Source organism: Melanotaenia boesemani, chromosome 16 (assembly GCF_017639745.1).
Source record: "Melanotaenia boesemani isolate fMelBoe1 chromosome 16, fMelBoe1.pri, whole genome shotgun sequence".
NCBI lineage: Eukaryota > Metazoa > Chordata > Actinopteri > Atheriniformes > Melanotaeniidae > Melanotaenia > Melanotaenia boesemani.
The window spans coordinates 25,312,854-25,324,921 of record NC_055697.1 but is presented as its reverse complement, the minus strand read 5'-3'; the positions used below and the strand labels follow the sequence as shown (position 1 = coordinate 25,324,921).

The following is a 12,068-nucleotide window of genomic DNA, read 5'->3' as shown; positions in this document are numbered from 1 at the left end:
AGCAAAAAGAGCTGTTTTCCCATTCATTTACAGACTTTTCCACACATGTGGTGAGGGATTATTAAAAGCAGCATTACACCATAAAGAGATGATGCACTATGTGTGTGTGTGTCGTTTGCATTTAAAACTGAACCAATGTTTGTATCTATTAAAGAAAAGAAATTGTGATTAACCTCTTTGAATCTTTTATATCATATTAATTAAGTTGAAAATTACTTTTTATTTTTTATTTGAGACTTTTTTTTAAACAGCAACAATTTAGTGAAGCTTATTAGAAAACCTTCAGGTTTTATTTGTTTTATTTTACTTTTTGTCTCAGGTCTGAAAGTGTCCAGAACAGAGTTTGATTCACCTAAAAGAAACAGAAAATCTCATTTGAAATAATTTTATGAGTTGTCTTAGAAAAGATGATGTAACCTACTTCAGTAAGAAGGAGAGTGAGGCTGTGGGTAACATCACAGAAAGAAAGACAACTTCCAAAGTTAGCTAGATTAAGGTATATTGTCATTTGCCTTTCCTAAAAATAAATTTAGTACAGTGGTTCCCAACCATTTTTCTGTAGGGCTATCCTTTTATCGATAACAATAACGTCAAGCGCCCCACCCCCCCTCCCCCTTCATCAGCCACCACTGACCATTACCATTACTTTACCATTACCTGGCCAAGCTTAGGGAAATATATGCCTTATTATGCTTTCTTGTCTTTTATTATCATTTGACCTTTGGCACTTTCACAAATTTGTCCATGTTTTGGTGGCATGCAAAAAATCTATGTTTTATTTAGCCTTGCCCACCCCCCAGTTTGGAAACTACTGACTTAGTGTATATTTTATAACCTTTCTGAACAGTCATCAGTGATCTAAACCTTTCATTTGTTTGAGTTTGTCATGATAAATGTTTTATCAGTATTATTTCTTCACTTTACCCTCTAGATATTGTACTCATTTCAATTCATTTTACACATCTTAGTAATTTATTAAAAAATTGGATGTGTTGAATTTTCTATTAACAGACTTCAGTCACACATTTTATAAAATCTTTACTTGGAATCTGCTACAATATTCTTATTTTTGCTCTTAGAAGGAAGCATAAATCCTACATGAACATACTGCATGTTGAAAGTGATTTTTCTTCACAGCTGTCAGTAACTCATACATTTGCAGATTGTGTTAATAGCACTTTTGTTTCTCCTTCTTATCCATTTGTTTCACTCATTTTCCAGAATTTTTTAACCTTTTATTTAAACTATACCAGCAGTCACTCTTGATCTATCTTTTCCTTCTACTTTTCTCTCGCTCTGTCTGCACCTCTGTCCATATATATCCTGCTTTCATAATTAATGGCAGTATTAAGGATATATTTAACCTCATCCCTGACCTCATGAGCAGAGCTGGCAAAACTCGCCCATTCCTAAAGATCCCATCCAAGCAGGACATAAATTTTCACCTTCTGAAAGCCAAAACAGTATCAGTTTAAAAACATTCTTTGAGACTGCTGAAAAGAATCGCTCTGAAGGGTTTTAAGACTGTAAGCGATTTTCCACGGGGCTATTTTTATTGATGAAACAACGCTCTGTCTCACTCAGTTGACGCAGGCATGACCACGGAGGATTCCTTTGATGAGAGAGGCTGCCATTGTGACGTTACAGTGGAGGATCTTTCAGCTCCCCTCAAGGCGGTCATCAGAGCTGTCAGGTGAGCCTCTGCTACTGTTTTATTATTACCTGAAACCAGAACACCTGGACATCAGCTGAATACTTGAAACCTTTGCGAACACACAGTTCGCTTCTGAATAATTTAATCCTGATTTTTCATAATTATTTTGAAATACTGAAACTTTGTGAAGTCTGTTTTTCTCACAATGTACAAATTTGGGAATATTGTAACTAAGATTACACAGAAGGGGAAGTTAGTTTTTACAGGTTTTATGTTTTTACCCAAAAGCTGCAAATACTGTTTCAGCCATTTCATGTTTTAGTACTCAGCAAGATTTTAAGCCCAGTTTTCGTTTTTTAGACCAGTGTTGGAGGTTGTGAATAAATAAATGGGCCAGATCTGTGATGATCTGCGGTCATCAGTTAAGTGCGCTCTTAAAAGATGGGATTTTACAGTCTGATTTCAAGACTTGTCCCAGTCTGAATAAATATGTAACTAGCTCAAGTTTCTGGAGCCTTTGATGATGGAGGAGATGGTCAGAGAGGAGCTACAGCCAGTCAGAGAGAGGCTGTTTAGTTTAGGTGACAAAATACAGTTTTATCACAAATTAATACTGTTAACGAAAATGACTCAAGAAAGTGAATTAAATACAGCTATATAATACATAATACATTATGTTTTTTGCTGTTTTTTTTTATATCTATTTCAGTCTTTTTTATAGACGAACAGCTGCTGGGTTTAAAGGATTGCTAATGATTCTCTCACTCCCCTGCTTCTTTTCATCCTCACCATATTATTCCATCATATTTTTTTAAACTGTGATTTGGATTAGTTTCTCATTTTGAAAAGTGAGAAATTAGTGAAAAGATCATCTTTTGGTGTATATATCGAGATATTGCTGTCCTAAGTTTATACAAAAAAGCAGCCAGTGAATAAACAGCAGGCTCAAAGTTTCAATTTGTGACTAACAAGTGGAGGGTAAAAGGCTAACCCATGTAGTTAAGTGTAGCACAGATTACTACATCCCTGTCTACTACAGAATCTACTAACAATCAGCACATGATCATCAAAACTGGACTAAGAATCAATGGAGGAAGTTTACCTTATCTGCTTAATATCTTTATCAATTACATTATCGGGTGTTGCTTATGTGGCAGAAATGGCTAAATGAGACATTACGAGAGGACAGCCGCTGCTACTGAGAGTGAATCTTTGGCGCAGTCCTGTGCATAAAGACTTCAGGTTCTCACATATCAAGGATTTAATTTTGTCGCGTACAGTACTGCCTACTTATTAGAATATTCTGTTTCCTTTATCAGCAGCCAGTGTCATACAGCACTTATCTTGATCTTACTTTGAAGAATGTGAAAAGATTCATGTCCTTGCAGCAATTTTAGTAAATACATTCTTGTGGAATCTTACAGTGCATCACTTTTGCATTAGACAATTGCATGGTCCAAGCAACGTTTGAGGTTTGAGTTGTTTTTGATGGGACAAACGTTTTCTTTTTATGTTATTGTTATGAGTTGATGTAGATTAGCTCTTATCGTTCCTCCTGCTTCCTTCTCTCAGAGATACTTCATCCACTTAAAGACAGCTGGCAACTATTGTCTTGACACTTTGATTTTCTCCTCAACTTGTGGTCTGCTTTGAAAGTAACTAACTAACTAAGACCTTATAAGATCATGCTGGATAGCAACACTTTTTCAAAGATGCAGACAGCACTGTTTATTGTGAGTTTATGTGCTGCAGAGATTCACCTCATACTGAAAGAATGATCCTACATCTTACAAAGAACCACTTCATTTCTGTCTCATGAATTAATTGACCACTCTGGTTGCCAATCTGACCTTACTAAAAAGCTGTGTTTAACCATTGTCTTTTTCCCAAAGTAAATTGAATATTCGGAGTTGCAAGGACCTGAGAGGTAATTATGTGCAGTAGACTGTCATTTGCAAAGTTGTCATGCTGGCTGTTCTCAGTGTCAACCACTCTGTTCCCACAACAGTCCGCTGCCAACAAGGATCTTTGTCCATTACTTTATTTCGGACTTGTGTACGATCATAGTTACTACTGCAGTGAAGAAAAGGTAACGTTTTCTCCAGCAGTGCATTGTTAAAATGCTTTTAAACACATTAAATTTTACTCTCTTTTTTTGCACATTTTAAGCTCTTCTTCCTATATTTCTTTGCATTCATTTGACCAAAATTTTCCACATTATCAGTTAAATCAGTGTTTTAGCATTACAGTGTAAACGTTCTGCAATTAAAACTTCATCTTAGTAGAATTCCAGGCCTTTTTTTTTTTTTTTTCGGTAGTATTTGCTCCTAAATGATAGTATGGATACAATATCCAGACAGTAATAGTTTCTTTTTTCTGTAATTTTGATAGTTTTAGCTTGATCAAAGTTTGGCGTTAAAATACCCTCCATTCCCATCCATTTCTCCTTAAGACACAGATACACAAATGGACACACCGTACCACTTCCACCCAACTCAGTCTCTGCCTGCTCACCCAGCAGGTCACCTCCATGGGCAGCCACAGACCAGGGCTTTCCCAGGGTGTCGGGTTGATGGCTGGACACCCCTCCCCTGTCAGGACTGTTATTACAGAGGGTCATCTGTCACTGTTGTTTCCATTTAGACAGTGAAAAAAAACAGGCAGCTGGAAACAAGTAGAAGACACAAGGGAATCTAAATCAACCAAGAACATAGATCTGCTTACCTGTATCAATATTATTCACCCAGCAATGGCTTACTTTACCAAGTCCAAGCGGATAGAAAATTCCACTTTACTTTTGAAAATCATTCAAAATCATTAATTTTGAAACTTGTGAATTTGACAAGAGAACAAGCAGACGTTGGTTAAAAATTTGATACCCCTGAAAATAATGGAGATTTCTTTATTATATACAGTGAACTCCAATAAATAAATAAAAAAATAAAAAAACAACATACATCCTGTATAGTTCTTAAAGTGCCTTCTGCCATCTAGTGGTTAGTTTTAGTAATTACACATTTATGTCCCAGCGGTATCTCTTCCTTTTTGGCTCACTCCTATTACCTTTTGTGCTTTTGTGTTTTTTAATTTTACATGTGTGTGTGTGTTTGTCTATGTAGGATCATGAAATTCCATGTGGCAAAGAAGAAGTTTAAGGAAACTTTGCGTCCATATGATGTGAAGGATGTGATTGAGCAGTACTCTGCAGGACACCTGGACATGCTCTGTCGCATCAAGAGTCTTCAGACCAGGTCAGGAAACACTGGGCAGGCACTCACATACATTTACACTTTCACTACACTTTATAATTAAATTTACAAAATCTTTGTGTTCATGATTTGCAGATTTTGACCTGGGCTATTTTACTAGCCATTCTAGTTTTTCTTTACCTTTTTTTGGGGGGGGGGCAGGTGGACGTTGTTTCTGGTGTTGTGGTAGTTCTCATTAGTTCTATAAGTCATGATCACATCAGAAAAACCTTAATCCTCACCCTGGGTGCAATGCTGACTCAGTCTTTCTTGTTAAGGCTGTATATGTATGTCAACATGTGTGTTCCCTCTTTCTCCCAGACTAGACACTGTAGTGGGTGCCCCTCCAAGGCCGTTCAGCAGCCATGTCGAGACCTTTTCCTCTTCCTCGCTGTACTTATATTACAGCCATGCCCGGAGGAAGCAATCTGCGCCGGGGTTAGACCTGCCCCATGCTCAGCTTTTCCCTCGACGGCTCCCCCATTAACATTAACAAACTTCCATACCTGGGCCAAAAAAGCATGCTTTCACAGAAAAAAACTCTTATTTAAATCTAAAGATTCCAAGCTCCTTTGAAGTAGCACAATGGTTTGTGCATTTAATACTGATCATTTCAGCCCAGGAAATCATTTTCATTTTGGTGAATTGTTTATTCATAAAAACGTGCATCAGCATCACAGCAGAGGTCCTTGAGAGGTTCAGACATTATAACTATGTCTTTTGATTTCCTTTTTTATGTGTTATTTGGTGTACAGTATCTGACTGGTCAGAGAAGATTAACAGTCCAGCCATGAAAACAGGCATTTCTAATCATACCTTTTATTTATCTTTTTTATTTATGCTGACATTCATCATATGTGTGTTTAAGACAAAATATCAATTTTGCTTTGTCATTCCTCATTTGGAAATGTGATAAAATAAATCTGATCTGAACAACTTAAGGACCTCAGGTACTCTGCAGAGATAACAAGAGCTGCACTGTGTTAAGAAACAATCTGGTCAGAGAAAATTAAGTTCTCAATATATCTTAATTGTTATTAAACTTTTATTATTATTATCATTATTATTATTTAAAATTAAATGACTGTTTTTTTCATCAAAAGGTTTGTTTTAGTTTAAATCCTGGCCATAGCTGGACGTTCAGCAGGGGGCACTGTAGTGCAGCTCTCATTTCGGTCTGATGCTTTTACTGCACATGTTGTAGCTTTTAAGCTTTTTGTAGCTCTTGATATCAACTGCAAACTGTTGTGTTGTGATGCTGAGAGAGCAGCAATGCTGTAGAAAACACTAATGTTATAACTAGTACTTCTGGAAAATGCACTGCACTGTTTTCTCTAGCTGTTGGAGAGAAGTGTGTTAACTAGTATAAACTGTAGATACACACAGAGCAGAGACTGCTACTATCTACGAAAAACCGAATCATTTGCCCCTACAGCAAGAGTATTTGGTGCTGTTAAACTTGTTTGGGTCTATAATTTTTTTTTCTTTCAAGGAAGGACTCATTGAAAAATATCTCACTTAATTCATTCATCTTTCATACCAACTTCATCCTGTTCAGGGTTGGAGAGAGGTGAGATAAACCCTTCATAGCTCATCAGTCCATCATAAGGCCAACCCAGAGATTAAGTTCTTGCTAAACAGCTAGATGAATGAGTAATGCTGAATAGCTGTGTGTGAGTGGGTGTGTGTGTACAGTTTCAGTTTGACTCTAGAGTCTGCTGCTCTGATTGGTCAGCTCTCCATGGGCTGATCATGCTTCACCCTACTATTTTACATATATATATAGAGAGAGAGAGAGAGAGAGAAAGAGCGAAAGTTAAATTAACTGTGTCTGACTCATGATCACTGCTCACTGCAGCCATTGGTTTCGACTGCATTCCCTGTGTAATCTAACTGAGTGGAAAGCATTGTGTGTGAATGTTGCTAACCCATGTGGAATTGTTGGTATGTAGAACTATTTCCGCCATTTATTTATAGAGAGCAAAGTTTTTAAAAAATGCTTATAATATCTTGCAAGTCAGGATGTGCAAATTAATTTAAATTATTCCACATAATTTTTTGTCTCAAAGAACAAAGCTAATTTAACTGGGACTCTGGCATTCATGAATGGCTTAATTTTTTTAAATAATTTAAAAGCAGCAATGAAAAATCCTTTTTATATGTCTTAAAATATGAACATATAATTTAATTTGAATAATATTGTTTAAATGGAATTCGAATAACTGTATAAAGTATTCAGTAATGAGTACATTTGTCATGTGAGTTATTAAGCACCAGTTTCATCCTGAGATGCAACAACACATTACATTACAAAAAAACAGACATTGCTCCGTGTTTGTGAGTCACACATTTAAGTCGTGTGTTGTATGTTTCACTTACTCTAATCCTAACATCTTACCGTTGCTTTAGGTTTGTTGTCTGACTCGGGATAACCTGAAAAGAAAATCAGGCGCCTGCTTGTGTTTCATCGTTATTTTCTAATATAATAACACCAGGATTTGTGTGTACATTAGAGTGGATCAGATTCTGGGAAAAGGCCAAATTCCTATGGATAAGAAACCAAGGGACAAACTGCTCCAGGATGGAGACTCTCTGGAGGGCATGAGCATGCTGGGACGTGTTCATAAAGTGGAGAGACAGGTTTGTCTGGAAAGAAAAACTAAATCAAAGAAGAAAATGTTTTTCAGAGCACAATTCATTTAGAATACTTTTTAGAAAGAAGTGTATATTTATAAATCTCCAAGGAGGTGATATATGTTGTTGACCTGATCCTATGAATTATGCCAAGTGAGAAATCTGACTTAAAAAAACACTATCTTGGGTTAAAAATTCTGTTTAAAAATCAAAATGCCTTTTGATACTTTGTTCTTCTCTCCATGGTCACTTATTGTTTTTTCTCGTGCACAGGTCACCTCCATCGAGTCAAAGTTAGACTCTTTGCTGGATATTTATCGGCAAGTCCTACAGAAAGGCCCTTCAGCTCTCACTCTGTCCTCCCTGCCTCTGTTTGAGCTGGACAACCAGCACCACCAGTCAGACTACCCATCCTCCCCCCGGGGAGGTGATCCCATCAGAAGCCGAGGAGACAACAGTGGTGGCATGCACCGTTCCCTTAGTGCTAATCCCAGAGGCCTGCGCCTCATATTGGCACCTGCCGATGACGATGGTCCTCCAGACTCAGCACCTCCATCCTACCCTCCATCCACTGCCTCCCTCTCCCCATCACCCCTGCTGCCCCCAGATAGCCCTTACCCAACCTTGGTGACCCCTTCCAAAAAAGCACACTTCCCTGATCTGCCGCCTCCGCCTCCCTCAACAGGAAGTTTCACCCTTCAGCTGCCCCCCATATTGCAGCCCTCTCACCACCGATGCCCAACTGATCTGGTCTCAGATGATATGACAGATGGAGTAGCAGTGGGTGAGGGGAGTCTGGGCCCCTCTGTTGTTGTGGGAGGCAGCATTGATGATGACCAAGAGGGGGAGGACACTGAGGCAAGCTCTGTACAGGGAAGGGTGAAACTGCAGGAAAAGCCTGGCTTGAAATCTGAGGGGGTCTGGAGGAGGCATTTGAGCCTTGAGGTTAACCCCTTGCTGCTTCTCTCATCTAACCAAGAGGGGAGGCCTTCAGACTGGGGAGGCAGTCTTGGGAAATCCCTCTCCGTGCATAACCTCAGCCAGCCTTTAACCAACCGCGCCCCCGGTCTCTCCTCTGCACTTAACAACAGCAGCAGCAGCAGCAACAGTAGCGAACGTGGCAACGGCCACGGTGACCTCAGCAACTGGGATGGAACGGACCTCTTCATTAATGATTGCAAGCTGGAGCCAGCAGATGAACATTTCAACTTCCTGTCTCAAGAACCTGAGAGCAGCCCCTCAGACATTTTACAGACTGTGGAGGAGACCGTACCTCATCCAAATGGAAACTCAGAGTTTCACAGTCAGTCCTCACACATACAGCTAGTATAGACACACACAATGACAAAACACACACATAAACTCCAAACTGTATGTACACACTATTGTGGCTGAAGCCGCTTTTTAAAGTATTTATACAGGTGACTGCACACATTATGTTCCAGATCTTACAATTAGATACTTTGTATGTGAACAAACAATGCTTTTCTATTTTGTCTCGCATGATTATGTCCAGATACATACAGGTTTTTATTATCCTACACACTTTTAATGTGACACCTAAATTACTACAGGCTATACAGTAAAAGAATGTACAAATCTGAATGCAAATGGCCGTTTTCATATTACACAAAATATGAAAACAATACTCAAATAGGAGAGGTAGCAACAGAAAAGATTTAAAAGGTTTATTTTAAGAGAACAAAAAAGTAATGTTTTTCTTTCTGACTTTAGATATCAGAGTGTACATCCAAATTAAATCATTTGACTCCTCACAGAATCAGTGACGAGTCAGTTTTCCTTCTGTATTTTTAGTCTGGACCTCCAACCAAAGAACTTAATCTGGACTTTTCAGCAGAACAAGTCCAATCTGTCATAAAAGCAGGAAAAAAAATATTTTCAATTATGCTGGGGTGCATTGAAAGTTGCAAGAGCTGAAAGCCTGTGCAAATGATACGTCATGTTTGGCCAAACTTGCAAACACACACTGACACAGATAACCATTTATCACAACCTTCAAGTACTCTAGGTAGAGTCAACTAGACCAAGAACTGCAAATTAGGAATGACAACAGTTTTTATACAAATGGTTATGTTGGAGTATTCTGTAAAGAAGAGGAGAGCTATTCACTCTGCTTCATCAGTGTTTGTCTTTGAAAACATGCTGTCATACATATCGCTGCATGGACAGTTTCCAAAAATAAATGAATGAAAAGAAAAGGCCTGCAGAGATGGGAAATGTTGAGCTGAGAAAACTGATAAAAATCAACAAACCCACAGCATGTATACAGACCAGACCAGCGTCTCATTATTATGAAGAAATTATAACATTTATACGATTTTTTAGTTTGTCAGTAAATTGTAGTTTAAATTGATATAGAAACCCAATCATAGCAGTTACCCAGTATTGAACCACTTTCCACTGGGTTTGGATAATAGCCCAGTTAATTCATTGCTAATGGTTCAGTTGCTGAACTGCAATAAATTAAACAAGGGGGCCGTCTCAACCAAGCATGAGATGCTGCATGTCTAAGCCGTTGCAAAACTTAAAGACATAAGGAGAGACTTAAGAGTTGCTGGTGGTCTGGTTGTCCTTCTGCATGATCAAAATTGTTTTTACAAATCTTTGACAAACAAAATCTGCCTATATGTAGGTCTTTTTTTATTCTAGGTTGAATTAATTTGGTAGTGAAGAGCATAACCTAGATGTGACTGTTATGCTCTTTGTGTAACATATAAAAAGCATTTTGTTCTTTTGTTGTTTTATTTTGTTTTTGAGAAACCCTTTTTTACATCTTGTGAATCAGTTTATGAATAAATGCTGCTAGACTGATTTAAGACACAGTATGAACAAGAAGAAGTGAAAATTTAACTTACAGGGCAGAATGTTATCAGTTCAGCATGCATGTTATTTCATTCAAGTTTACTGAAAAGGTTAATGTGGCTCATGCAGTCGCAGTTCATATACACAGCAGTGGCAATGAGGTCACTCTTGAAATAAGAAAATCAAAAGAGACTCATCTGCAATAAAAATTAAATGAGGCTTGCATATTGCTTTTTTTTTATCTCTGTGCCCCAAAAAGATCCTTTATAATTTACCCAGATTATGGTGCACAATTATGTATCATGCACCCTTATCCTAGTTAAAATAATAAACAATTTGAACTTATTTTTACTGAAGTGGACTTGAGTAGTAGACATTTAATCTATATTCAAATCAAAAAGTAAATCTTTCACTGACAGGCTTTGGGAAAAAAATTGTTTGTCTTAACTGACACCGTTTTCATTGATGCCCTGCTTGTAGATGGGTTAATTATTATGCACAAAAAAATGTGTCAGCTTTTATGTTTCTTTGGTTTCTATTTTGATTAATTTTGTAAACAGTAACAGCAGTCTTAAAAATGTCTTTTATTGTTGTAATGGCATCCTTTTTTCATCCTTATTTTTAAATAATTTTCCCCAGTGATAAAGTGCATTTCTTAGAAAATTAACCCTCTGTAATGAAATATAACAAGTATTCTTTTTTTTAACAAATTACAATTGTTAACACGTGTATGATTTTTATATATTCTGTACACCCTGCAGGAGTTGTTCTGGTATGATGAAATATAAATTTATCACAAAGCTCAGCTGTTTCTGGTGAGTGCTAGGAGCCTGACAAATGTGACATGGTAGGTTAATGCTCGTCTGTTATTGGAATAGATTTGTTGTAGTTATTGATTGAATTTTGCTACATATGATAAACTCTGTAAGCGTATGGACTCCCATCCTAGAGGGGCTGTTCCCCCCATAAAACATGCTTACTTTTGCAATCTGTAAATTGCTTGAGGGTGCCTTTATTGCATATAAAATCCTTTTATTTTGATCTGATAGAGTTATGAAGGCACAGTTTGCCAACAGCCTATATTATAATGTACTGAAGTCAAACTGCTTATTTTGGATGGGGCATCCAGTGTCATTAAGTCATGTCAGTAAAGCCACAAACTTTATGGCCTGGGTGGCTGATAATACCATTTCTCTACTGCTTGAACGGTAATTTATTACACAGATGGCCTTAAAGCTTGATAATGTAAACATTATTATTCATTTGAAATTAATTTATTTAAGTGCACATTATGTTCTCTGAATGAGAAATGCAAAAATAATTTTATTCATCAATAAAGTATGGATTAACTAAACAATATTCCTTGTGTGGTTTTCTTTCAGTTAACATTCGATATGTGTGTGTGTGTGTGTGTGTATATATATATATATATATATATATATAAATGTAAATTGTAAATAAAATAAACGTTTTTTTTGTTTGTTTTTTTTTATCGCAAACTAAAACAATGTTGCCTTTTGGGACAGAGGGTTTTACACTTCCGAGGTGTCGGTCATCAGAAGTAAGGTATTGTATCAAACATAATTAGACGTTTATTCACATTTTTATGCTAAGTTTAAAATTTTCAGGCTGCTGTTTTTTCAATTCATTTTCCTAAATACAAAATTAAATGTAAACATCTGGCTCAGATCTACATATTATTGGAAGTT

General features: G+C 37.1%; 1 protein-coding gene across 2 annotated transcripts in view; it reads left to right on the top strand.

Annotated features, from left to right (window-relative positions):
• Positions 1 to 11,682, top strand: part of kcnq5a (potassium voltage-gated channel, KQT-like subfamily, member 5a) — a 131,321-nt gene extending 119,639 nt beyond the window's left edge. For both annotated transcript variants that reach the window (XM_042010949.1, XM_042010951.1), the window contains 4 exons: positions 1,585 to 1,693; positions 4,774 to 4,905; positions 7,416 to 7,542; positions 7,810 to 11,682. In XM_042010949.1, the coding sequence (XP_041866883.1) occupies positions 1,585 to 1,693; positions 4,774 to 4,905; positions 7,416 to 7,542; positions 7,810 to 8,868 (1,427 nt within the window). In that variant the 3' untranslated portion in view covers positions 8,869 to 11,682. The remainder of the gene's footprint in view (positions 1 to 1,584; positions 1,694 to 4,773; positions 4,906 to 7,415; positions 7,543 to 7,809) is intronic.
• The last annotated feature ends 386 nt before the right edge of the window (positions 11,683 to 12,068 follow it).